Here is a 27,375-nt window from a genome sequence, read left to right on the forward strand (position 1 = left end):
GATAAAAATTGCTTGTCATCTAAAAAATGGATAAATATTATCTTTAAAATCCTTAAAATAAATACAATTATACATTTGGACACATCTATGTGTGAAATTTCATTGAATATCTCGAAAACATGCTTTATGTTAGTAAATTTATTTGAAAAATACCTTTTTTGTGGTGTGATGGAAATGATGCTTTCCTCTGAATGTTGGACTAAAATTACAAAAAAAATATATTATTTAAATAATTTCATTACAACCACTATCAGAAAGTGTTTTTACATATGATGGAGAAGAAAAACATATCAAAATATTTCTAAAAATATGTGTTAGATTTTCTAAAAATTTTCCAGACCAAATTTGACCGTAGTTGGAGAATGACCCAGTATTGAAAGCACTGGAGAAGTCAAAGAACATAATCCTTACATATGAACCAGGTACATCCAGATAGGCATATGCCCGGTGCAGCATGTAAAGCACTGCATCTTCTTTTCTCTCTCCTCTATCCACTCACCCCAAGCTGCTCTTGGTGGGATGGGGAGTGGGATATTGGATATAAAATGCTATCCTTGACTCTAGAGTCATTCTAGAGTCAAACACTGCTAGTGTTTTCTGAGCAGTGGTGCCTTTAGTTTTATATCTAGATATTTAGACTTTGTAAAAATCGTAGTAAGCTGACCAATTTAGGATCAGTAATATTAATAGAGGTTTATCTGATGATAGATGTCCTGCATGTTTGAGTCTGTCCTGACCTGTATTATTTATTAAGCTTCATGAATGTTACTTAAATCACCCAAGTTTGATTATAATGTTTGTCATGGTCAGTCAGAAATCGTGCAAATGAATAGGTGGATAGCAGCAAAACAAAAACTAGGAGAAACACAAAACCAGAAAATCAGCTACATCATGGACATTACAGTTATAGGTGGAAGAAAAGAAGAGACAAAAAAGGAAACAAAGAATAGGGGAAAATGGAAAGAAAAAAGTGGAAAGAAGAATCTGAAAGCAAAGAAAAAGTGAGATACAACAGGTTTTATGATCCTAATAATCAAGTATCAGAAACATTTGGGTTTCAAAACAGATTTTGTGTCTTTAAGACAAAGGATTGTCATATCAGTTTGTATAAGTATATAAAATTGTGATCTGTTGAAAAAACGAATGGACCTCAACACAAATGAAACAAATTGACAGAGTTCCACTTTTTTAAGTAAATTAAATTATAACTGTACATGAATATGGTAACTTATGGTGACATTATCTTGATAAGGGTTCTACATTTCTCTAAGACTCTTATATATTTTAAATATAGCTTCATTATCTGTATTGTACGTCATCATTTATTGTATTGTTAGCAACGTTTTCTGCAGTAACTACTACCTTTGGGTTGACTGCTGGATGTAGCTATACCTTAATGTCGGGAATATACGCGCATTTCAATTCAAAGACCATAGAAAGAGTGGCGTATACAAATTAGCTAATTACTGCGTGATGATTTTGGGGTCACGCCGAATCGAGGGGATACGAGCAGTGAAATAGGAATTTGGACAGGAAACAGGAAAATGTGCATTTAAGAGACTAAAACCGCGGGGTTTTGAATTGGGTACGCAATTGACTTCCGGGTCACGTGGTGAGCATGAAAAGCGAACTGCAAGCCACTTACCAATTATAGCTAAAATAATATACGTGCATTTTAAATACAACGGGGTGGGCCTTGCTTCGGAAACAACTGCTTCAGTGGCCGCAGTGGTACAGTTGTAGAACCCAAACGGCTCACAGGGTTAAACTCCGGGTCAGGGAGGCGAATAACGACACAGAATAGCTCTTAAGATATTTACTTTGACTCATTATGCCAGTGTTAAAAAATGTGAGTGGGTCAATGTGCCATTCCTTCAGGTTGTCGGTGTGCTCGTGATGTAGGCCGGTAAACCTATTTGGATTTATGTGATCGATTATTGCTTCAGGTAAGAGCAGAAATTACCACTGTTATGTACAGCCACACCTAAGCTTATGTTCTGTAGACTGGTTGGAATTGTACGCACAGAATGTCGGCAGACATCATCATTCACTGTTAAACCCATCAGGTGTACTACTTATGACAGACACATATCCATTTAATGTTTGCGAGCAGAGCGGTTGTAGACCGGTAATCCATCTGCAAATAAATGGACATCGTTTTACATTATCTGTATTTAGTATGATTATAATCAAAATGTCCACTGCAATATACTGTAATCTCATTGTTATATCCTTACTAGGTGCATCTAGTTTATATCTTTAGTGACAAGCACATTGTCAGTGCACAAAGTATTAAGACTTTCTGATAACCTGTTCTACCATGATTTTGCATGTCTACCACTGGAACCAATGGGACGTTCAGATCGGAGATTATTAATTTGCGTATTTTTGCTGTCACAACTCCACAGTTTCATTTATTAGCTTCCATGTTGATGCTCTGAACACTACTGCGTAAGTCTAACATTTCTTGTCTTACACACTGTAGGGTAAATCAAGTTAACTTGTGATCAAGAATTAACTTGGTTTAAGTATGAAAATGTACTAGCGTTTTCTGTAGTTTATGAGCCACTTCTCCCCTTGTCGGGTATTTAAGTTGTGCAGATCACTCATTCTTAATTGGCTAGCAGTAAAAGAACATGGAATGATGCTTTTCTTGTCAAATTGTTTCCAAGTCAAGAATGAGAACTCGTATTCAATTTGTGTGGTATGTTTACATCATGTCATGTTTCCTGTTGCATGTCAGGATGGGGTTCTGATATTTTAAATTAACATTTGAATACAGTGTCAGGTTGTGTTTGCCAGAAGCATCATTCCTGCCATAACACTTAGGAACCAGAACATTGATTTTTTTGGTGGATATCCAATCTGAGAATTTTGGGAGAGGGTGCTGCACATGTTCAGCACCACAATGCATGGAATTAATTGTGACTGCTATTAGCGGAGAAGAATAGGATCTGACTAGATTTTAGCAGTTTTCATGTCTCAAGGCAGTTGCATTTTCCTGCTGACTTAAAGCCATTTGTGCGTTCCAGACCACATATTCATGTATAATCAAAGTTCTAGAATCTGTATTAGTGATCCTTTTGAGTGATTCTGCATGTACAATAAATACTGGGACTGATCTGGAGATTAACTTCATATTGTTCTTATAGGACAACCTGTAGGGATGGCCTACAATTCAGAGAACAGCACCTAAATTCATTCATAGCTGGAGCATATATAAATGAATTCCTTTCCCTGTTCTCCCTGTGTCTCTGTTGATTTTCTCTGGCTTCCTCACAGACACATGGAGTTTGATTGGACAGATTTTCTGTACTGTAGATGTGAATGTGAGCATGACTGGCTGTCAAGTCCCTGTGTTTCAGCCATGTTATAGTCTGGCAAGCTATTTAGGATGTAATGTGCCAGATATTAGAGGGATGCCTAAAATGGGACATTAAATAATACAGTGGTTAATATTCCCCTTTTCTTTACTGGTCTGATGAACACATTATAATACAACTCCTTTACTACCTTTGTACCTATACTGACTGATGTGCATTTCTTATTTGGAAACTGATTTGTATCTTGTTTTTTAAGTCTGTCCATCAGGTCAGGGTAACATGAGAGAAAATGGCTTAGAACACTTGTAAACTCTGTTTTGTGTAACATTTCTTGACTTCTCTTTTCCAGGACACATCAGTGGAGTTGGAGTTTATTTTTCCTCACTTGTTGAAACAACACGGCAAAAGAGTCAAAGTCCAACAAAAGAGGCTTCAGCAATTCATGTGCCAATTAGTGTGTGTGCTTGCCATGATGAGTACAGACAGACCCAAAAGGAATATTATCAAGAAGAAATATGTGAGTAAGAAATTCATTCCTCTGTTGTGTATGGTCTGGCTTTTAGTTTTTCAATTTTGATATTGTACAGCACAGAACACAGTGGATGCTATAATGTTTTAATGTTTATCTAAAAAAAACTTTTTGTCTACTTAAGGTAAAATTACAAATGACATATTTGATAGTAGCGTGCTCTGTATCATCTTTACGGATGGAGACTGAATGCTGTTTCCTGGTCCGCCTTTACAGAACAGCTCAACTAGCACAGAGACAATTTGACTGCCCAAAACACCAAAGACCACTTGTAAAAATGATACATGCGCACCAAAACCATGTGCCATTTCTTACAAAAAGCAATTTTTTCTTAAAAAACGAAGAGCAGCAAGAATGTTTGCACAGGCAAGTGCAGTTGTTTTTTTTGTAGTGACATGATCGAATCAACAAATTTGAGACAATAATTCTCAGCTAGCAGTGAATGTAAACATGATGGTGTTTGTATCTGTGACTCTGCAGGACATCAGTGATGGGATGCCATGGTGTGAAGAACGTCTGGTCCGCAAAGTTCTGTTCCTCTCCCTCAGGGAATTCAGAGAAACACACCGTGCCACAAACAAACACTCACACATACACACACATGCACACAAACGCGCAATGAAAAGTGCACTGCTACATGTACCCCAAAAGGCACAGACACTACCTAATACACACTCACAGAAAAACACACGCACAAGACGAAGTGTGCATATGCCACAGCAAAGAGGCAGACACCAAAACATATATACACAGAAAAATATTCCCCATGCACAAAGTATGTATATTTCAAAACATACAGATCATCATGACCTCCCAAACAAAGAGCAGAAAACTAACTTGTCTCAGGGCTCACACAGAGCAAAAACCCAAATACTACAGAATATACAAATTCAATCAAAAATGCATGCAGGGAAAATTACACACAGTATACAGCATACACACCTACAAGACAAGACACACACATTCCAAAAGAATTCAGTATCAACCAGGATACTACGATCTCATAAAATTCAAAGTTTACCGTTGATGCTGAACTCAAAATACATAAAAAATACACATACTACTCAGCACAAACACTCGGTGAAAAATAGCTGCACACCTGAAAATCCAGAGTTATTTCTAAACACTCCTGTCTCAGCCAGGACTCTGAGGTCAAACACTCATAGAAGTGTCAGTGGTTAGTACCATCAGTACTCTTCTTCCCTTCTGTTTTAATCACAGCTGTGACTGTTTTGACTGCTTCTGTGGAAGGATAATTCCAGTTCATTGCACAATTTTAGTTTTATTTTCAGTTTTATCCATCAGTTATAACTGTAATCACTAATTTCATTATTTCATGAGATCTTGGAACAGTTAAAAAACATGAGCAGTTATGTGATTAGACAAGTGGAAACAAGCCCAGAGTTTGAGTTTATCTAACCTACTTTATTTGGTCAAACTGAAAGTTAACACACTTGTGGGTGTTCTTAGTGCATCACTAAATATCTGCAGGATCAAAAGTGTAATGCTAAGTTTTCATATGCTGGTTAAGGCTTTCTGAGTAATTGGGTCCTGCATTATGGATTAGAAAAACTGGAGTCAATCATAGAAGATAAATGCTTGCTATTGTGGTCACTGAATAACATATATAAAGTGCTCACAAAAATTAAGGGAACATTTAATCATCATGGTATAAAATCAAGTCAGTTTGGCTTCAGGGATATCAATCTGTCCATTTAACATTTTGAAATGATTGTGAAGTTCTTCCTCTATACATATTCTACTGCTTTGTACTTATTTATTTTTTACCTACCCGTATGTATTGGCGACTTACAACAAAGCATGTTGAAAGCCACTGTATCAGGGTGTCCAGCATACTTGGCAATGAATCTGATCCTGGTTCTGATGGTCTGGGAAGCCTGAGGTCTGGGAGCTGGAATAGGCTCCAGCAGATCCCCGTGACCCTGGTTAGGAATAAGCGGGTATAGATGATGGATGGATGGATGATGCACATTTAAATCCACAGCTTCGGCATGATGGTACAATTTGTATAGTCTTCCTTAAATCAATGAATAGTAGTGTGCACAAGTGTATGCTCGTATATGCAACAGGGTGCCAAGCCGAGACAGGACACAAAGTAACAGGAGTTAAAGAGATCATCTTCATTTACATTTATGTATTAATAGTTTTTCATAAATAATGTTAACATTTCTTGTGTGCACTGGAATTATGTGTAATCATTGCATTATTTCCAGTGAATACAAGCATACGAAGAACAAAATACAGCAACCTTCATATAAATGAATTTCCTTAAAAGTCTTAATTTTCTAAGCACGACTTTGTATAATCACTTCAATGTCAGTGTCTCTTTTTATTAAGAACGTCACATCGATAGTTAAATGTTAGTTGATATTGCATAAGCCTGTGAACAAACCTGCTTTTGCAAAGATTTGAGATTACAGACATGAGTCCTAGAACCAGTAAAGGAAAATGTAGAATTGTCAGCAAAATTATCCGACTAACCTGTTAATCCAGGTATGATGAATACCTCAAGAAAAAGGAAAACTGTGAAAGTAACATGATGTGTAAGCTGTGATGGAAATTTAGGTTTTACCATTCACCTATGAATTTTGTTTCAAGTAGGTTTGTTTCCAGTCTAACCACCTGACTGCTTATGTTTAATAAAGAAATTGAAACTTACATTTTTTGGGAATTCTTTTTGATGTGTTTGTAAAAGTTGTAAAATTGGTTTCATGTATAAACCTTGACTATTAGCTCATCTTTCCTGTTACAACTGCCACAAATTACACCATATCCGACATCAGTTATCTGTAATATAAACTATTTCTTGTATGCTTTTGATTATAGTTTTATATTGCTTAGATTTATATGATATTATAGGGGTAGATGATTTCTTAAAGTAGTGAAACTGCCTCATGTATCGTTGTAACTGTTTTTTTCCAGGCTCCCTAGTTAATGGCATCAGCCAGCGTCAATCTGTCCTGTCAGCCAATCCAAGTTGGAGTTGGTCCTTAAAGACTCGTCCTCTACATCACCGACCTGCCAACATCCATCGCGACAAGGATGACCCTGCTGGCAAGAGGTCAGTTCCTCTTGTAGATAGCTGCAGAAGAATAATAATACATTTTATTTATAACACACCTTATATTTGAAAACAAATCTCAAAGTGCTACAGAAGGTTAAAAAAAACACTAGAAAAACACAATAGCAGTATGTCAAATGCTACAAAGATAAAAGACAGTAAAAACACAAAAGCAATTGGTTAAAACAGTTTAAAATGGGCTTAGTAAAAAATAAATCTAGCTCTGATTAAGGTTTCTGAAAAAGAAAGGTTTGTAACCCTCTTTTAAATGCATCTGCTGTCTTAAGGAGCCCTAAGGTGGGGAGCCAGTGGAGTGTATGGAGGATCGGGGTGATATGCTCATATTTTCGCACCCTCATCAGAATCCTGGCAGTGCCGTTTTGTACATATTTGAGCTTTTGGCGACTCCTCCCAGAAATCCCGACATGGAGTGCATTACTGTAGTCCAGTCTGAATCTCTGGAATTGTCCAGAAAACAGTGAAGTTCCAACAACAGTTGAGTGGTTTCAGGTTTCTGTAAAAAAAAAAAATCTAACAAAAGTTACATAAATATAATTCCCACTTGCCTGCTGCTTTTCAGTGAACATGTGCGAACCTGCAACATAAAAAATACATTTAACAAACAATTTTAGATTTAGATGTCTTTCAATACATTTTCAACACTGATGTTTAGTCTCTTACATTATGAGCCAGCCACTCAGTCCCATATAGCATACGGAAAGATGAATCATTTGTATGGTGCAACAACAGCTTCCATCCGGCCATCATCTTCTGCATCCCATAGCCTCCGATAGGGCTCTGTTGAATTAGGTCAGTCATTTTAAAGGGGGTGAATATTTATGGAATCACTTATTTCACACTACATATTTTTATTTAATTGACATTGCTTTGTCCAAACCCATTTTTTGTCAAAGAAGCCAAATTATATTGATCCTGAGTGACTGTATTAAATAATGTCAGTATATAATGATGGTGTTTATATGGGCTTAATTTTACCATTGTGCTGGCGTTCCATAAGCACAGAAGGACAGTATTTTTATTCATTAAATTTACATCATAATCAATGTTATACAGGTTGTGTAATATAGTTTTTATTTGTTGGTACGTGGTCACCATATGCAGATTTTAACACTCAGGGGTTGACAAACTTGTTTTGTGGCATCTTCTGATAACGCCGAAACAAACTTACTCAACAAAAATTACTCTTGTCAGTTTTGATCGTACAGATAAGAGCAATATATCATTCAAATCTAAACAATCTACTTTTATTTGTATACATTCGTAATAACAAAACGCTGTGCTTTTGTAAAATAAAGAAAACACATGGTGCGCTCTCTGTCTTCTCTGTCACCTGTCTTCACAGACACGTAAAAAAAACAACCTGAATCTCAGCAAATATTTGCCTCAAAAACATGAGAAATATATGCATGGAAAGCTTGAAACGTCTTTTAAATGAAACAATTCAAGTCAAAAACAAATAATTTCTTTTTATGTAATCCATATGAAAGTAAGGAGTGGTACGGTTTCTCCTGTCCACCTCACACTGAGCGCACTGTTCATATGGAAATGATCGGAGGTGGAGGTAATTATGTGCACGCCCCCGAGAAGTGGCATAAAACGTCAAGCTTCATCATAGAATTTACTTACTTTTTCTGCACGTTTGGATGATGGCATGGGTGAATAAACATTTTGGATGGTTACGGACAGCAACGAAGAGTTTATTTTCTTATCAGAGGAATAACGCAACTCTGATTATGAATGTTTGCATCTGCATTGCATTGCAGTAATTCCCTCTCAGCCACATTCCTGACTGAAAGGCTCATTATCTACCTCATTATGTGAGTTTTTGTCTTCTCAGGGCAATCACGATTATTCATGATCAGGCACGCCTTCTCGTATATGCCCTTTCTACAAAAAAAGTGTCTTAGAAAATTTAAATCAGTATATTATTTCCTGTGAATGAGTGAACAACACTCTAGGCTACAAGATGCAGTTCTCAAAAGTCTTGTGAACCAATGTTCTGTGTGTGTTTTATGGTCTTATTTCAGTGAATTAAAATTGTTAGTTTTTCACTAAATGCATAAATGTTATTTTCTCAAAAACACAATCATGTATAAACATGCTGCTCACATATTATTGTGGCCCAGTTTGTGCCGATTATAGTGTTATCAGACTTTAGCCATTAATATGTTTAAAAGCAACTGAAAAAAGCACAAATGTCAGGGCCCCAAGACACCCTTAGACCCCAGAGGGTTAGGAAACCTGAATATGCAATGTGAAGCACTTTTCTGTGAATTACTTTGCGTTAATTTGAGCTGGTATACAGTGGGTACGGAAAGTATTCAGACCCCTTTAAATTTTTCACTCTTTGTGTCATTGCAGCCATTTGCCAAAATCAAAAAAGTTCATTTTATTTCTCATTAATGTACACTCAGCACCCCATCTTGACAGAAAAAAACAGAAATGTAGAAATTTTTGCAAATTTATTAAAAAAGAAAAACTGAAATATCACATGGTCATAAGTATTCAGACCCTTTGTAGTGACACATATTTAACTCACATGCTGTCCATTTCTTCTGATCCTCCTTGAGATGGTTCTGCTCCTTCATTGGAGTCCAGCTGTGTTTAATTAAACTGATTGGACTTGATTAGGAAAGGCACACACCTGTCTATATAAGACCTTACAGCTCACAGTGCATGTCAGAGCAAATGAGAATCATGAGGTCGAAGGAACTGCCCAAGGAGCTCAGAGACAGAATTGTGGCAAGGCACAGATCTGGCCAAGGTTACAAAAGAATTTCTGCAGCACTCAAGGTTCCTAAGAGCACAGTGGCCTCCATAATCCTCAAATGGAAAAAGTTTGGGACTACCAGAACTCTTCCTAGACCTGGCCGTCCAGCCAAACTGAGCAATCGTGGGAGAAGAGCCTTGGTGAGAGAGGTAAAGAAGAACCCAAAGATCACTGTGGCTGAGCTCCAGAGATGCAGTAGGGAGATGGGAGAAAGTTCCACAAAGTCAACTATCACTGCAGCCCTCCACCAGTTGGGGCTTTATGGCAGAGGGGCCCGATGGAAGCCTCTCCTCAGTGCAAGACACATGAAAGCTGGCATAGAGTTTGCCAAAAACCACATGAAGGACTCCCAGACTATGAGAAATAAGATTCTCTGGTCTGATGAGACCAAGATTGAACTTTTTCACGTTAATTCTGAGCGGTATGTGTGGAGAAAACCAGGCACTGCTCATCCCCTGTCCAATACAATCTCTACAGTGAAACATGGTGGTGGGAGCATCATGTTGTGGGGGTGTTTTTTAGCTGCAGGGACAGGACGACTGGTTGCAATTGAAGGAAAGATGAATGCGGCCAAGTACAGAGTTATCCTGGAATAAAACCTCTTCCAGAATGCTCAGACTGGGCCGAAGGTTCACCTTTCAACAGGACAATGACCCTAAGCACACAGCTAAAATAACAAAGGAGTGGCTTCGGAACAACTCTGTGGCCGTTCTTGACTGGCCCAGCCAGAGCTCTGACCTAAACCCAATTGAGCATCTCTAGAGAGACCTGAAAATGGCTGTCCACCAACGTTCACCATCCACCCTGACAGAACTGGAGAGGATCTGCAAGGAAGAATGGCAGAGGATCCCCAAATCCAGGTGTGAAAAACTTGTTGCATCATTCCCAAGAAGACTCATGGCTTAATGAGAAATAAAATTAACTTTTTTGATTTTGGCAAATGGCTGCAATGACACAAAGAGTGAAACATTTAAAGGGGTCTGAATACTTTCCGTACCCACTGTATTTCTAAAATCCTACAAAAAGCTGTTTTCTAAGCAGGTATCAGACCACTTATGAACTATTTGAAGATTTTCAATCAAGATTTAGAGCACATCATAGTACAGAAACAGCACTGTTAAAAGTCACCAACGATCTTCTCGTAGCCTCAGATAATGGACTTGTTTTTATACTTGTCCTCCTAGACCTTAGTGCTGCATTCGACACCACTGACCACAACATCTTATTACAGAGACTGGAGCATGTGACTGGTATCAGAGGAACAGCGTTAAACAGCTGTACCTAATTAATTGGCAGCTGACTGTATACTGTGTGTGTGTCTGTGTGTGTCTGTGTGTGTGGGCATGTGCATGTGCATGAGCATCTATACAGACCAAGGCTGCAAGTGCAAAGGAAGTTTGCCCAGTCCCCTCACAGCTTTCTGGGACCACCAGTGTTGATGACATCAGTACCGAGTAACAACAGCCATAACCTGACTGCGGTTACCTGTCTGACGAGACGTTGCCCCAAGACTGAGGACTTCTTGTCTTTTCTCTGTCTAAGAGGTAAGCTAGAATTCCAGAAGCTACCTTATACACCATAGGTATTGGTGTGAACTGAGTTTGAAAGTGTTGGTTGCCAGTAGCTCAGCTGCATTCCATATATATTTTGTTTGGAAATGGACTCAATTATGAATTTTGAGAGGAATATTAATAAGAATTATTACACATAACTAATTTGATTGTCTGTCTCTGAAAATGGCTTATTGGAATTATAAATAATGTCTTTCACAAGATTTGGCTTGTAGGACTTATAAATTCTATGGCAAGCAGAGAATTCTATCTATTAGTGAGAAATAATTGTAAATAAATGAGATAGCAAGAACAGGATACATGAAGCTACTGCACTTGTGACTAAAGGAAAAGAGAAAAAAACAACAACCATCTTTAGTGACTGGCTGACTGGGCTTACTTTTTGCTTGCGCATGATAAAAACTTGTTTCTGTTAAAAGATAGCCTGGAATGTGTAATGTGTATTAGTGAAAGAAAAAGCTCCCCACTAATAATTAGTTTTAGAGGGAGGAAAGGATTGAAGGCCCAACTTTGGTAACTGGGGATTGATGCTGCTGACTTGTATATGGCCTTCAACATTAGTCCTATGCTGCAAAGTACTACTATGTACACATATACTGTTCAGTTGCTGCTAAGAAAATGTCAGTATGACTGAGCGACAGCAGCACTAACTGCAGACAGTGCACACAATGCAGGCAACACACGTACACACCCACATATACTCATCGTACTTTTTTTCTTTCCATCAGTTTTTGGTAATTGGTCCAGAAACTTCATTCTCTTTATATCATGACACACTTAGAAGGAATGTTTTCTGTATGCATACATGAATCTTAAATTCACACAACACTTGGAAAAGTGCTGTTTGCCAACGTCATTTAGTTTATTTAGAAAACAGGGCTAACTACTGTGGTAGAAATTTTTTTAAGTTTGAGAGTTGCTAATTCTCAGAAAACAACCACAAGTGTGATGAATCATCTCAGGTTTAATCACGGGCCCGGAGAGGACGTCCTTGCAGAAGTCCTCTGCCGTCTGTGTTACAAGAGCAGTTTATATACCGTACTTTGGACTAATCCTGAACAGACCCCCACATTGTTTGTTCAGGTACTATCTTCAGTCTTCTTACCATCAAAGAAACAAATTGTTGGCAGTCATTTACAACCTTCTACCCTAAAACACTAAACCAATAAACTGACAGAACCACATACCATGAAAGGGTCAAGCATACATTCAACCCCCACATTGGTTTAAGTTGGTGACCATTTGCTCTGTTGTAAAATCCTCACATTCCCCCCTTTTGACACAAAGTTTCAACACAATTGTAATTACCAATCAGAGGGAAAAAAACATTACATTATTAGTCAGGGTATTTCTATAGCACTGTCATCATATGGGTTTCCTGAGGTGCAATCATTCAATTGTATTTCATCAGTTTTTGTTGATTCAGTTATAGGATATGTGTTCATGTCCTTTAAAGTGTGAAACTGTCCTCTTTGAAGCCGATTCTGCAGAAATTCTTGATTCCTCTAACGTCTCCTTGTGTTGTTCTGTCGAGATCGCAGGCTCCTGCGAGATGGTGTAGTTTCCTGCTGGTGAGCAGTTTGGAGAATCTTATTTTTTATCTGGTCCATGTCTGACTCCTCTCGGTTCCTTTCTGTGTGTAAGATATGTGTCCATACATTTGACAAAGTCTTTGTTTCCCAGCCGACACAACATCTTGACACAGCTCCTTGGGCCAGGTTGAGACATTTATTAATGCAGTCTTCCACAGGTGACTGTATGCCACATTATCCGGAGTGTGCAGCGAAAAGAGTTTCCATGCGGGTGCAATAATCAGCTGGTGACTCACCCCCCTTTTGTCCAGTATCATGAATCAAACCAGCAGACTCTGAGAGGAACTGCAGTCTGCACAGCTTCATCCAAGGTGTCCATCGTAGCGGTGAATTGTTGTGATCCCACTGGTGCCGTGTTGTGGGTCTGATGTGTCCCCATCGGAGTTTGACGAACCTGCAAAACATAACTTCTACTTTCTCACCCTACATTTCTTTTTGTCCTTCTTATTCTCCTCAACATCACTTCTCTAACTTTACCCTTAATTCTGCAGCAGATTTTTCTTACTTCTATTTCTGCCTCCCTTTCTCACTCTTGAAAAGAGTGCCAATTTATTTCTTCCTTCTTTGTTTTCCTTCTTTCACTTCCTCTTCTCCTTCTCAACAACATTCTATAACCACATTTTTAACCCATTTATCTACCATCATTTAGCACTGGGGCTGGTGCTTACACTTTCATTGGGCTTATAACACACACACAATAGTTTCTCATTCACACTGATCTTCCCATCTCATCGTATGGTCGGATCTTATCAGACAAACACTAATTTTGGGTAACTTTCTTCAGCCAGGTAGTTTGTATGACACATTCGTTCCGGGCAATGTCCCCTTATTGTACACACATTGTGCATACAAGACACTGAAGGAGTCACCACAAAGCTTATGACATTATCAGCTCATTCATATGCCCAGTTGATGATATGGGACAAATTCTAAGGTGGTTCTTATAGACAATAATAGTTCACTTCTTATTGACAATAACATCTTACTCCTCATAGACAATAGCTTACTTCTCATTTAACAGCTTAGTTCACATTAACAACATTATCGAACGTCTCATTAACAATCATAGCTTACTTCTTCAGTACTGTCTTAATTTTTTCATGTTTTCCACGTACGGGTCGTTTCCTTAATAAACCATATAGCTTCCCGAAGGAAGACTTACGTTTGTAATCCTCAGCCAGTGGAGTTTTCTCGTTGTTTCTTTTTTTTTCTTCTTTTTTGTTTTTTTAGGATTATTTTTTCATCATCTGGCATCTGTCCCTCAGACACACCGGTCTCATTACCAGGAGGGATTACAAAGATCACGTGATTACCAAACACACACACCTAGGGTTTTCTCTTTGACGCAGATCAAAAACATACCAAAAACATAAATCAACACTTAACAGACATACACAAGAAATGATTCATAACACTGTACTCACTAATCAAATGAATGGAGCATCCACTGTCTGCCACCCGTTCTGACCTCAGGCAGGATTCCAGCCCTCCGTTTGTCGGAGCGGAACTTTCCCTTCATTTTTAAATTTTACCACCGGTGGTTCCTTCGGTCCAGAACAAGTGCCGGTCAGTGGCATGTCCATCCCATCCTCGTCGCCAAATTGTGGTAGAAATTTCTTTAAGTTTGAGAGTTGCTAATTCTCAGAAAACAACCACAAGTGTGATGAAACATCTCAGGTTTAATCACGGGTCCTTGCAGAAGTCCTCTGCCGTCTGTGTTACAAGAGCAGTTTATATACCGTACTTTGGACTAATCCTAAACAGACCCCCACATTGTTTGTTCAGGTACTATCTTCAGTCTTCTTACCATTAAAGAAACAAATTGTTGGCAGTCATTTACAACCTTCTACCCTAAAACACTAAACCAATAAACTGACAGAACCACATACCATGAAAGGGTCAAGCAAACATTCAACCCCCACATTGGTTTAAGTTGGTGACCATTTGCTCTGTTGTAAAATTCTCACACTACTTACTAGATATATAGTGCGAGGGAGAGTTCTCCCGATTCAGTGACGTATTTACTTTGTGAAATAACATCAATGATACCAGTCAGTTGTCTTTTTAATATTTATTTAGCTATTTACAGTACATACATGCTATTTACATAGGGGGGAATGGAGGGAGAATTGATCAGAGAAACTATCTGAATTAAAGAATGAAACATAACAGTCTAACAGTAGGTTGTTTGCAGCGGTCAAAAAGAAATCTTCAAATTAATTTATGTTCTGTGTTTGAGTCTGGGGTCTAAACATGGTTTAGGAGGAAGCTCTAGTACTTATGGAAATCAGCTGATTAATGTGAGACAACCAGCACAGCCACAGGTTATTTGCTTGTCCTTGGGTTTACTGAGAATCGGTCCGTTCTGCTGTGGGCTGTTCCAACTGTAGTCTGCGGGGGGTTTCAAGGAGAGAGTAGATGTTCCCCCGAATCCTGGGCTGGCCTAGGAAACTCTGCCTGGAGTCCGTTTGTTGCCTTTCCTCTCTCTCCTTCTGGCCGCTGCAGGGTCGTCCCATGGAGTTGGTTGATGTGAGATGGTCAGCTGGAGATGAGCTGTAGGACAGCCACACACAGGGAGAATGTCTTTGTTTCTCCTCTGCTGGGCAGTAAAAGCAGTCTCTACTTCATCTTCTCCTCAGAGAGAGAGAGTCTTAATGAGTCTGGAAATCTCTTAACTTTCTTTGAATCTGTCTGGAACTCTGTCCATTTCTGTTCAGCGTGTTCGTCAGGGTCTGTTCATTTTCTGAGAGTTCAGTTCCAAAGTTCTTTATCAGAGTTCTCCTCTTTCAGAGTCCATGGTGTGTCTGTCTGTCTGTGTACTGTCTTTTTGTGTCTTTCCACGTTGGGTGAGGGAATCCATCTGGTTCACCCTGTGACTGTGCTTGGCACGATATGATTGGTCCAGGAAGTGCTGCATCCTTGCTGCTGATTGGTTTAAATCTCACTGGTCATGTGTGAATCAAGAGAGTAACTGATTGTGTTGTAAGTTTTAAGAATGTTTTTCTAAGATGGGAACAATAATTTCTTTTTCCACCCTGCAAAGTTCAAACACATGACAAACTTAGTAACTAACCAGAGTCAATAGTTCAGCAACATCATAAAGGAAAATCAATAAAACTTCATAGTTATATGGATTAACTACAAGCATAAATAACAGATAAACAATAGCATGGCTTCTGTATTCAATTGTATAGCGCCAAATCACAATACAAATCATCTCAAGGCACTTTACAAAAACTAAAAACCCAACAAATCCCTTATGAGCAAGCACTTGGCGACAGTGGAGAGGAAAAACTCCCTTTAACGGAAGAAAAAACCTCCAGCAGAACCGGGCTCAGTTTGGGCGGCCATCTGCCTCAGCCAGTTGGAGTGAGTGGATGGAGCAGAGAGAAAAGAACACCAACAATAAACAACAAATAGACACTGGAGATTGGTGGGGCCAGTAACTGCAATTGTCACATGAAAATATATAATAAATTATTTACAAAAATGTGAGGGGTGCACTCACTTCTGTGAGATACTGTACATGTGATTTATCTTGCTAGTTCCTGTCAGTGTTCCTGCAAGATTAATTTTGAGAGGGGATGCTCCTAATTTTTGCAATATTGCTGAAATGAAAGAAGCCAGTTCTAGAGATTTGTATTATGTGTGAATTAAAGGACATACTTAACTCCAAGGTTTTTCACAGTAGTGCTGGAGGCCAGGGCTATGCAATCTAAAGTAGCTTTAGTTTTCGAAAAGTTACTTCTGAGGTTTTTAGGCCCAGATACAATAACTTCTGTTTTCTCTGAATTTAAAAGTAGAAAGTTACTGGTCATCCTTTATGTCAGTTAGACACACTTGAAGTCTGGTTAACTGGTTTGTGCTAACAGGTTTAATAGATAGATACAACTGAGTGTCATCTGCATAGCAGTGGTAATTAATAGAGTGCTTCCTAATGACATAGCCTAAAGGAAGCATGTACAGGGTGAACAGAATCGGTCCTAGCACAGAGCCTTGTGGAACTCCATAACTAACTTTTGTTCGTGTGGAAGGTTCATCATGGACATGAACAAACTGGAATCTGTTTGATAAATAGGATTGCAACCATTTTAATGCTGTTCCTCTGATACCACTCACATGTTCCAGTCTATGTAATAAGATGTCGTGGTCAATAGTGTCGAATGCAGCACTAAGGTCTAGGAGGACCTAGGTCTAGGAGGAGTATAGAAACAAGTCCAACATCTGAGGCTAAGAGAAGATCGTTGCTGACTTTTAACAGTGCTGTTTCTGTACTATGATGTGCTCTAAATCCTGATTGAAAATCTTCAAATAGTTCATTCCTGTGTAAGTGGCCTGATAGCTGCTTAGCAACAGCTCTTTCTAGGATTTTAGAAATAAATGGTAGGTTGGATATTGGTCTATAATTAGCCAAGACTCCTGGATCAAGACTAGGCTTTTTGAGTAAAGGTTTGATTACTGCAGTCTTAAAGGCCTGTGGTACATAGCCTGATACTAGAGATAAATTTACTTAGTCTAATAAAGATGAGTTAATTAGTTAAAATCCTCTAAATTTGTGGAACGCCACTTCCTTTCCAGCCTTCGTGATGCCTGCTTTAAGGTACGAATATGTAAATTATACCATGGGGCTAATCTCCTCTTATTCAGTAACTTCTTTTTCAGAGGGGCCACAGTATCAAGCGTTTTGCGCAGTGAGGCTACAGCACTGTCAACAATATGATCAATTTGGTAGGGAGTGAGATTGAGGCAGCTGCCCTCCACTGTGTTGGCACATAGCATAGATGTAAATAAAGATGGAATCATTTTCTTAAATTTATTAACAGCGTAGCCAGATAAAGATCTGCTGTAGTGGAATTTTCTTCCAAATGCTGCATGATCCATCATCCTAAATTCAAAGGTTATTAAAGAATGATCTGACAAATTAGGATTTTCGGGAGAAACTATTAAATGTTCAATTTTGATGCCATAGGTCAGAACAAGATCAAGGGTGTCATTGAAACAGTGGGTGTGCTTATTAACATTTTGAGTGAAACCAATTGAATCTAATATAGAATTAAATGCAGTGCTGAGACTATTATTTTCAACATCTACATGAATGTAAAAATCTCCCACTATAATGACTTTATCTGAACTAAGCACTAAATCAGATAGGAAGTCTAGAATTTCAGTTAAAAACTCTATCACACCGTAGTCTGACAGCAATGCTCTGTAGAAGTCTGGTCATACCTGTTACATGTTTAACAATCAAAGCACAAATGTACGGATATAAAGACCAGTTCATAAGTCATTATATACGTTTCAGGTCTTGCCTGAAAAGGGAGTCGTTCTAAAGCAATTTATCGCAGGATGTAAAGTACCAAAAAAGGGGGGTTCTCAGTGATCTGCTCTTTATCAAATGGAGTCTTGACAGTGCAGTGCTTGTTGGCTAGGGCCTGCACCACCTTAGGTCACTACAGCCATAAATTGTCTAAAGGATATCACTCCTGCCTCAATCAAGAATGAATCAATTCTGTTGCTTTAGGTCCGCTACAGGAGACTTAACCTACCTTAACCATAACCTGTACTTGCCTAACTGTAACACTAAGCTCACCATAACCTCAAAGCAAGGCGCCTCTTGATTTACATAGTGGGGACCTGGATTTAGTCACAGTGAGGAGGCCAAGTTCCCATAATGTTGGGGAAAAAAGGAAACACACACACACATACACAAATAAATATATCAACAAAGGCATTTGTTTTTTCACTTCAGGTTCAGCAGCATTGCCTAAAAAAATGGCCTTCTTAGCAAGTGGACGAGAGAAAGCGCCAGCTGACACTCAACATCTTACTTCCTGTCTTTCCACCAATCATATGACTGCAGCTGAAGGAAAGAAAATGAGCATGATCACACGAACAGCAGGTAACTTATCTACTGACCAGCCTGTGTATCTTCTTGTTAGAGTAGGATTAAGGGCCTCATTTTCTTTTTGCTTTATAAATGTCCATCTGTCTGTCATTGTACCACTATTTTTCTTGCTGTCCTATAGTGCAGCGGGACTCCAGGTCTCTAAGAGGAAGACCTGGAGGCTCTGCAGCAGTCAGCTCCTTTTGCCCTCTAACTGCCCGAGCACATAGGAGGATGGAGAGTGGGAGGAGGGAGGCTATAGTGGAAGATAGGAGAGAGGGAGCTGAGAGATACAAACACGTTATGAGACCTGGCCAGTTTTCCCTGCAGGTCAGGGGGACTAACAAGGTATGGCCATCCTTTTCTCTGCTTCTCTGTCTGAATGCAGTCTTTTATCATCACTTCTATAAAGACCAAACTGAGCACTGATACATGTACATATATTTGATTGTGGAGCATTGCTCTCATCTGTGTCACTAACTTTAACTGCTAAGCATTCATTCTCAATGCTTAGAAGCATTCACAGTAGCCCAGTAGGACAAAATAAGCTAGATGGACTGGCTAAGTATAAAATAAAAACAAAATGGGTTTTAACCCTCTGGGGTCTGAGGGGGTTTTGGGGGCCTGGACAAATTTTGACATGTCCTGACATTTGTGCTTTTTTCAGTGTCTTTTAAACATATTGTTTAAAGTCTAATAACACTGTAATCAGCACAAAATTGGCTACAATAATATGTGAGCAGCAAGTTTATACATGATTGTGTTTTTGAGAAAAATGTGTTTATGCATGGTTAGTGCAAAACTACAATTTTTTTTAGTCACTGAAATAAGACCATAAAACACAAACAGAACTTTGGTTCACAAGACTTTGGAGACCTGCATGTTGTAGGCTAAAGTGTTTACTTCAGAGTGTTGTGAAAGTCATCTTGTTCACACATTCACAGTAAACAATACACTGATTTAAATTTTCTAAGACACTTTTTGTCCAGAAAGGCCATATGCAAGAGGGTGTGTCTGAGGATGAATAGTCATGTGATTTACCTGAGAACACAAAAGACGCACTGAACGACCAGACAAAGAGGCGCATAATGAGCCTTTCAGTCAATGTAGATGAGAGGGAATTAGTGCAGCACAATACAACACAATGAGGAGCCAGACATTCCTCATTTGAGTTAAAATCAGTGTTTTTACTCTGAGGACAAGCTAAACTATTTGTCTCTGTGTGGAATATAAGGAGCGCTTCTTCACGTCTGTGACGCGCCATCATCCAAACGCGCTGAAAAATTAAGTAAATTCTATGATGAAATTTGACGTTTTATGTCATTTCTCGGGGTGTGCACATTTACCTGGTTCACCTGAGATTATTTCCATGTGAACAGTGAACAGAGTACAAGGCGGGACCGCATTACCTGTAATGAGGCGAGACAGGAGAAAATGTACTTCTCCTTACGTTCATACAGATTAAATAAAAAGTGATGATTTGTTTTCAACTTGAATTGTTTCATTTAAAAGAAAACATTTCAAGCTTTCTAGCTATATAATTCTTATTTTTATGAGCCAAGTATTCGCTGAGATTCTGGTTGTTTTATTTACGCATCTGTGAAGAGAAACGGCAGAGACAGAAAAGGCCGAGAGCACACCCTGTCGGCTTTCTTTATTTAAAAAAAGCACAACGTTTTGTTGTTATTATGATGGTATTGTCAGGGTTGGTGCTGAGGGGGTTAGAAATCGGACCAAGGATTGCCCACTCTGGTACTCAAGGTTAAAACGAAACTTTATTTTAGACAGAACTCAAAAAGCCAAAACATGAACCTAAAGACTAAAGGGACACAGGTACATAGGCCAAGGGTCAAGACAACACAAACCAAGGAGACGAGACAAGAGGGTCAAGGTCACACACACCAAGGGGGAAAACAAACACAATCAAAGGTCTGGGGTCACACACACCTCGGGGACACACCAGATTCACAAAAACAAACGAGGTCGAAGGTCTGGGGTCACACACACCTCGGAGGACACACCAGACTCACAAAAACAAACGCACAGACTAAAGGGACAAAGCAAAAACAAGAGGGACTAAACATGTGGCTAGGTAAACAAGAAGATGAGACATGGTGAAACACACATACAACAGAGGCAGACAAAACTTAACTGAAACCCAGGAGAACAAAAGGCAGAGACCGCAGATCTGGCAGTAATGGCAGACAAACGCATATGAGGGCAGATGACCTAGCCAGGAACTGAGACAGAAACGAGGTACATGAAGGGAAGAACACAAACGAGGGACAGGTGAAAACAATCAACTAATTGGGTCAAAGTAAAGTGGAAAAAGACAAAACAAAACCAAATCCTAAAGGAACCTACAAAATAAAAGCATAAAACAGGAACTCAAAAATACAGATCCTGACAGGTATACAACTAAAAGTAGACCCTTCACAGATTTGAATGATATATTTCTTTTATCTGTACGATCAGAATTGACGAAGTAATTTAAGTTTGTTTCGGCGTTATCAGGAGAAGATGCGTCGACCCCAGAGGGTTAAAGGACATGTCCTGGTCAAAAATAACTCCAAGGTTTTTTACAGTAGTGCTGGAGGCCAGGGTTATGCCATCTAGAGTAGCTATAATTTTAGAAAAGTTATTTCTGAGATTTTTTTGGCCCAAATATAATTTCTGTTTTCTCTGAGTTTAAAAGTAAAGTAAGTAAGTTACTGGTCATCCAGGCCTTTATGTCAGTTAGACAGGCTTGTCTGGTTAACTGGTTTGTGTTAACCAAGTTTAATAGATAGATATAACTGAGTGTCATCTGCATAGCAGTGGTAATTAATAAGAGTGCTTCCTAATGACATATCCTAAAGGAAGCATGTACAGGGTGAACAGAATCGGTCCTAGCACAGAGCCTTGTGGAACTCCATAACTAACTTTTGTTCGTGTGGAAGGTTCATCATGGACATGAACAAACTGGAATCTGTCCGATAAATAGGATTGCAACCACTTTAACGCTGTTCCCCTGATACCAGTCACATGCTCCAGTCTATGTAATAAGATGTTGTGGTCAATGGTGTCGAATGCTGCACTAAGGTCTAGGAGGACAATAGAAACAAGTCCATTATCTGAGGCTAAGAGAAGATCGTTGCTGACTTGTAACAGTGCTGTTTCTGTACTATGATGTGCTCTAAATCCTGATTGAAAATCTTCAAATAGTTCATTCCTGTGTAAGTGGTCTGATAGCTGCATAGCAACAGCTTTTTCTAGGATTTTAGAAATAAATGGCAGGTTGGATATTGGTCTATAATTAGCCAAGACTCCTGGATCAAGACTAGGCTTTTTGAGTAAAGGTTTGATTACTGCAGTCTTAAAGGCCTGTGGTACGTAGCCTGATACTAGAGATAAATTTACCAAGTCTAACAAAGATGAGTTCATTAATGGCAGGGTGTCTTTAAGCAGTCTAGTCGGGATGGGGTCTAAGAGACACGTTGATGATTTCGATGAAGCAACTACTGATGTAAATTCAGAGAGATCTATGGGAGAGAAGCAGTCTAAACATAAGAGCTACTGTAGTAGAAGATTCATTTATTGCAGGTATAGGAAGCATCTGCTGAATTTTATCTCTAATAGTTTTATGATTTTATTTGTAAAGAAATTCATAAATTCGTCACTGCTGAGAGCTAAGGGAACACTGGGCTCAACAGAGCTGTGACTTTTTGTCAGCCTGGCTACAGTGCTGAAAAGAAACCTGGGATTGTTCTTATTTTCCTCTATTAGTAATAATATGCAGTTCTGGCTTCATGGAGAGCTTTTTTATATGTTAGTAGACTGTTTTTCCAGGCTAGTTTGTGGAACGCCACTTCCTTTCCAGCCTTCGTGATGCCTGCTTTAAGGTACGAATATGTAAATTATACCATGGTGCTAGTCTTCTCTGATTCACTAACTTCTTTTTCAGAGGGGCCACAGAATCAAGCATTTCACGCAGTGAGGTTACAGCGCTGTCAGCAATATGATCAATTTGGTAGGGAGTGGGATTGAAGCAGCTGCCCTCCACTGTGTAGGGTGAAGATGTTGGAAAAACCCAGGGAGTACCAGACAATTGGCAGATTGGCAATATAATCATCCACAGGTGGCTGAACCATGGAGAACATGGGGTGGAGCACTGTCAATTGTGATTAATTTACGGGGTCATGCTCATAACTCATAATTTCTGCTAATAAGAGATATAATGCATCCTTTCTGTTGTAGGTTGCCATGGTGAATGGGCTGTCACATCATGGAGACTCCTGTGTCAGGTCAGTCCCACTCCTAAAGAATAGCACAGGGATTGTTAGCAGACAATCCCCTGGGCCCCACACAGGGCTCAGTAATACCTATAAACCAGGAGGCCCTTCTCAAAGCAGATCCCAGGAAACCAACAACAAACACCTGACTAGGTATAGCAACCATCAGATGCTTTGCAATTCCACCTACTATAGCAACCCTAAGACTTTCAGTTGCTGCCAGAAATCAAGAAGAAAGATGAGCAAGACTGCAGCACAAATACCACTGACTAATGGTGCAATCATCAGACAGTTAAGTCAGAACGCTAGTGTCCTGAGGTTGTCCAGAAGGAGAAGAGGCCTTCCACCAGACACCAGTCATGTCCTTTGGAATCAGGTTCCTGTGGACAACAAATCATCAAAGAAGTGCAGAACACTGCAGTACATCAATAATGATGTACCATTGGAGACTTACTGTCACGTTGGTGAGTTCCCACAACGTGAAGCCAACTGTGACAGCCATGCAAGTAAAACCACTGGTAGCCATGGTGAAGAACTTAGACAGGACAAATGTGGTTATGTTGGACAGATGAGAGTAGAGAAGGTCAGACTTATTAATGAACACATACAGGGCAAGGAAGATGTTGGTAAATTAAATTTGACAGGCATTGCTGCTTTGGAGACATCTCAACAAATGGTTGACCTTAGCAATGTCATCACCAGCTTTGACCCTGCTCGCAAGGTTATATGCAGACGAGTGAGAGAAGGAAGGCTTCAACAAAATCATCCCGCTTCATGTACAATCTCTAAGCCAGTTACAAGGTCTGCTGATTCAAGAAATGCTGCCAGGGCTGCTACTGCTAGGACTACTGTAACTAAAGCTGCTATTAATTCATTGACATCTACATATGTACACATTCACCCACCAGGTGCTAACAAAGGTACTAGCAAGGACATTACCAAGTGTACTTCACCAACCAGTAGCTATGGTATCTATAATTCTAGGGGTGCTTGCAAAGAATCTTTCAAGGCTACCACAGAGGACTCAACAAAGGATAGTGCACCAGTCAGTACCTATTCTAGCACTTCTAAGGGCTCTTCAAAGGGCCTTACCCAGACAAAGTCGATTACCTCAGCCATTAAGACCAGGACCAGTCCTAGAATCTTCAGCACTAGCACTCAAGCTTGATATGAAAAGCTTTGCATTCTTCCCTTCATTGAGAATTCATGTTGAAGACAATGAGAAATATTTGACAGACTAAATACGGTTGATTATAGGCCATGCATAACGATGGATGGTTGGATAGTGACATTATGACCTTGATCTAGAGGTTGAATCATGGCAACTGGACTTCTAGTTTTTAGATCGAAACATTTCACCACTCATCAGAGTAGCTTCATTAGTCTGAGAGAATGCTGGTATGGAACTTCCAATTTTATCTTTCACCTGAAAGATAAAATGAGAATCTCCACAGACATGACCTTGACTTGTCGACATTTGTCTATGATTGTAGGATAATTTAAATTCTCTTACTAAAATACAGTAAAAAAAGAAAAATAAACCAGAAGGATGTGTTGTATACAGTAGTAGACAGTATAGAAAAGATGTGTTATGCTTTCCTGCTGTTTCTGAATAAAGTAGTTTTTATATGGAAAAGGCAGGAATTGTGTATTTTTGGTTACTGTCACTTTAAATTCACATTGAACAAAAAGAATAACAGCAAACAAAACCTCTTTTAATGTACACAAGAGCAAGAGTAATGTTTTAAGAGTTGAAAAACTTTGAACCTGTTCTTTAACACAACAGAAACACCTCTACAATTTATCCACATTGACTCTGACTTCCATAACAGCCACCAGAACCAGTTGCAAAAAATCAGCTCCACAGTCACCAGCCAAACTGTCTTAAACAGCCTATGTAGCATTAGGATCTCCCAATCTATTGGTGTCTTCAATGAACAAAATGGTTTTCAAAATGAAGTATATAAGACTAAACCTATTTTCTGCACTGTTTAAAGTGGTACATTACCACTTTGATCAACAACAATTTGAAATGGCAAAAAAGAGGGTGCCTTATATGGCAAGCTTATTTCTGAGTCCATGAGTACATTTGTAGAAATAGAACGGTGTGTTTTGTGCAGCAGAACAACCTATAAAGAAACAGCTGTCGTTTGATCTTCATTAACATCATATGATGTGTGTATGAAGTGTACTGTATAAAACCCCACACATGATATTATGGGCTTTATTGAAATGTCAGAAGGTTTTAATGTTACATCAGGTGCTATTAGATTTTTTTTATCAGATGATTTTTGGGAAGTTGAATCGTAGAATACTAATTGTCTGTTTCTTCATAGTAACACCCTATGGTGTTTTAAAGAAATAATAATTACATACACATTTGTAAATTAATTACAGTCTCTTCATACTCATGACCTTATATATGTTGTCAGTTTACAGGTTGGTGTGCTAATTTATTGTCCACATATGTAAAACTATGTTATGAATAAAGGCATGAATGTTTCATATTTTGACATGTCTTTGAATGTTAATAAAACATATACTAACATTGTTTGTTAATGAATGTATGTATACAGCTAAAAAAAATCAAGGGAACACTTAAATCACACATCAGATCTTGATGAAGGAATTATTCAATTTGAAAATCTTTGCCAATGTATATTGTGTATATATATATATATACTCCCAATATACGGGCATGTAAATGCATGCTCTGGCAGATGGTGTCCTGCCTGATGTCCCAAATAAAACATTAATATTCTTTAAGTTTACCGGTAAATGACTTGCTGTATTAGTGGGATGTTTAAGTATTACCTTTTTTAGCACTTTGGTTTGCTAAAAAGCATTCATTACATCTCAATTTAAAATATTTTTATGCTCATTTCAGAGTTCATTTTCACATTGGTGTCAACTGAAAGCTCCTCCACAGTGACCCATCAGGGTAGTGGTTCAAAATGCATACAACTAATTTCTTGTAGTATTGTGACACAACATTGTGCTTGTTCAGTGTGCTTGTCATATCCCAAGAACAGGTTTCTTATAAAACACTAAATATAAACTAAACTAATATAAACTTCTGGACCTTTGGAAATATTTGGTCTATTTCTCATGTGCTTGCAGAACACTGAAATCTTAATTGCTCTTTTCCACAAATTTCTTCAGGTGAGTGACCTGATCAAAGCTCTTTGCACCCTATACTTGAGCACTGAAATGGTCACACCTATTACCAAATCCATCCTTATGGCATTGTGCCAATAGTGCCTTAACTTTAAGAGGCATGAAGTTGCTGGTCTTGCTTTCAAGGCGTGGACTGACTCTAGAATGTTTTTCACTTCCACAATTGAATTGTTCTCCCTTTCCATGTCTTGAATATGTGACTGAAACACACTCATGAGTGAGTGCATCTGCCAGAGGTAAATCTCACTGATGTCATCTTCAAAAAACTTCTTGATCAGACATGGCGGTTTTTCCTGTGACAAAAAGAATGCTTTCAAAGCTGGAAACATCTGTAACAACCTCTCAATACTCGGGAATAATGGCAACCATCTTGTCTTGCTGTGAGAAAGGAGAATTCTGTATTCAACATCAGCAAATTCACAGTACTCCTTCAAATTTTCTGTGCAGACAGTGAAAGTAGTAGGGGTGGAACAGTACATGTATTTGTCCCGAACTGTCACGGTAGAGGTGTCATGGTCTGGTGTGAGGGAAATTTACACCGTGACAGACATCACATCCGTCAACTCCCTGTGTGTATGCAACAGACAGTCTGTCTGCTGCCTCCCCGTGTGACCTGTGTGAATTCAACAAAGACTTTTGACACTGCGCTGTATTTCAGTAGGAAGCAGACGAAAAGACAGGTAGTCAAATGGACATGCTAATCATATTACTGACCACTATGTATTCACTTGTGTGTTGCCATGCCGACGTGATTTACATGTGAGTGACTCCGATGTGTAAATTAATACTGCAGAGTTGATATAGAAGTTTGTATATTTCCTTTGTCCGGGGTCAATTGGTATTGACCTATTCTGCAGATTGTATGTTCTGCTTGTTGCTCTGCAAACCTGAGATTTGCCTCCTAGTACTTTTTGCCACAACAGTTTTGGTGTCATAAGTGGGATAGATGTGTGGTCTGGACCCTGAAGGATGGAGAGTAACAGTGCGCACTAAATAGTGATTCCTCCCCACGGGTTGAGAAGGTTTCATCCTAAGGAGCCCGGCCGCTGATCCAACCAAGAACGGGCTGTTTGTACATGGGTGAAGCAGCAGAGACACAGACAGACCTGTAACGTTACGGTAAGAGACGTTAGAGCGCACCAGTAGAGCAGGAAT

The 27,375-nt window shown here is 39.0% G+C and overlaps 1 protein-coding gene across 4 annotated transcripts; it reads left to right on the top strand.

Annotated features, from left to right (window-relative positions):
• Positions 1 to 1,625: 1,625 nt before the first annotated feature.
• LOC113122669 (uncharacterized) lies at positions 1,626 to 25,591 on the top strand. 4 transcript variants are annotated; one of them, XM_026294163.1, is made up of 9 exons: positions 1,626 to 1,946; positions 3,673 to 3,840; positions 4,069 to 4,218; positions 4,333 to 5,029; positions 6,796 to 6,934; positions 11,067 to 11,269; positions 18,638 to 18,787; positions 18,915 to 19,120; positions 23,009 to 25,591. In XM_026294163.1, exons 3-9 carry the CDS (start codon positions 4,207 to 4,209, stop codon positions 24,209 to 24,211), a joined length of 2,610 nt encoding a protein of 869 aa, XP_026149948.1. In that variant the 5' UTR covers positions 1,626 to 1,946; positions 3,673 to 3,840; positions 4,069 to 4,206; the 3' UTR covers positions 24,212 to 25,591. The 4 variants fall into 4 exon arrangements, with proteins under 4 accessions (XP_026149948.1, XP_026149946.1, XP_026149947.1 ...); XM_026294161.1 differs by lacking the exon at positions 4,069 to 4,218; XM_026294162.1 differs by lacking the exon at positions 4,069 to 4,218 and having other exon boundaries at positions 11,097 to 11,269.
• The last annotated feature ends 1,784 nt before the right edge of the window (positions 25,592 to 27,375 follow it).

Source organism: Mastacembelus armatus, chromosome 16 (genome assembly GCF_900324485.2).
Source record: "Mastacembelus armatus chromosome 16, fMasArm1.2, whole genome shotgun sequence".
Taxonomy (NCBI): domain Eukaryota; kingdom Metazoa; phylum Chordata; class Actinopteri; order Synbranchiformes; family Mastacembelidae; genus Mastacembelus; species Mastacembelus armatus.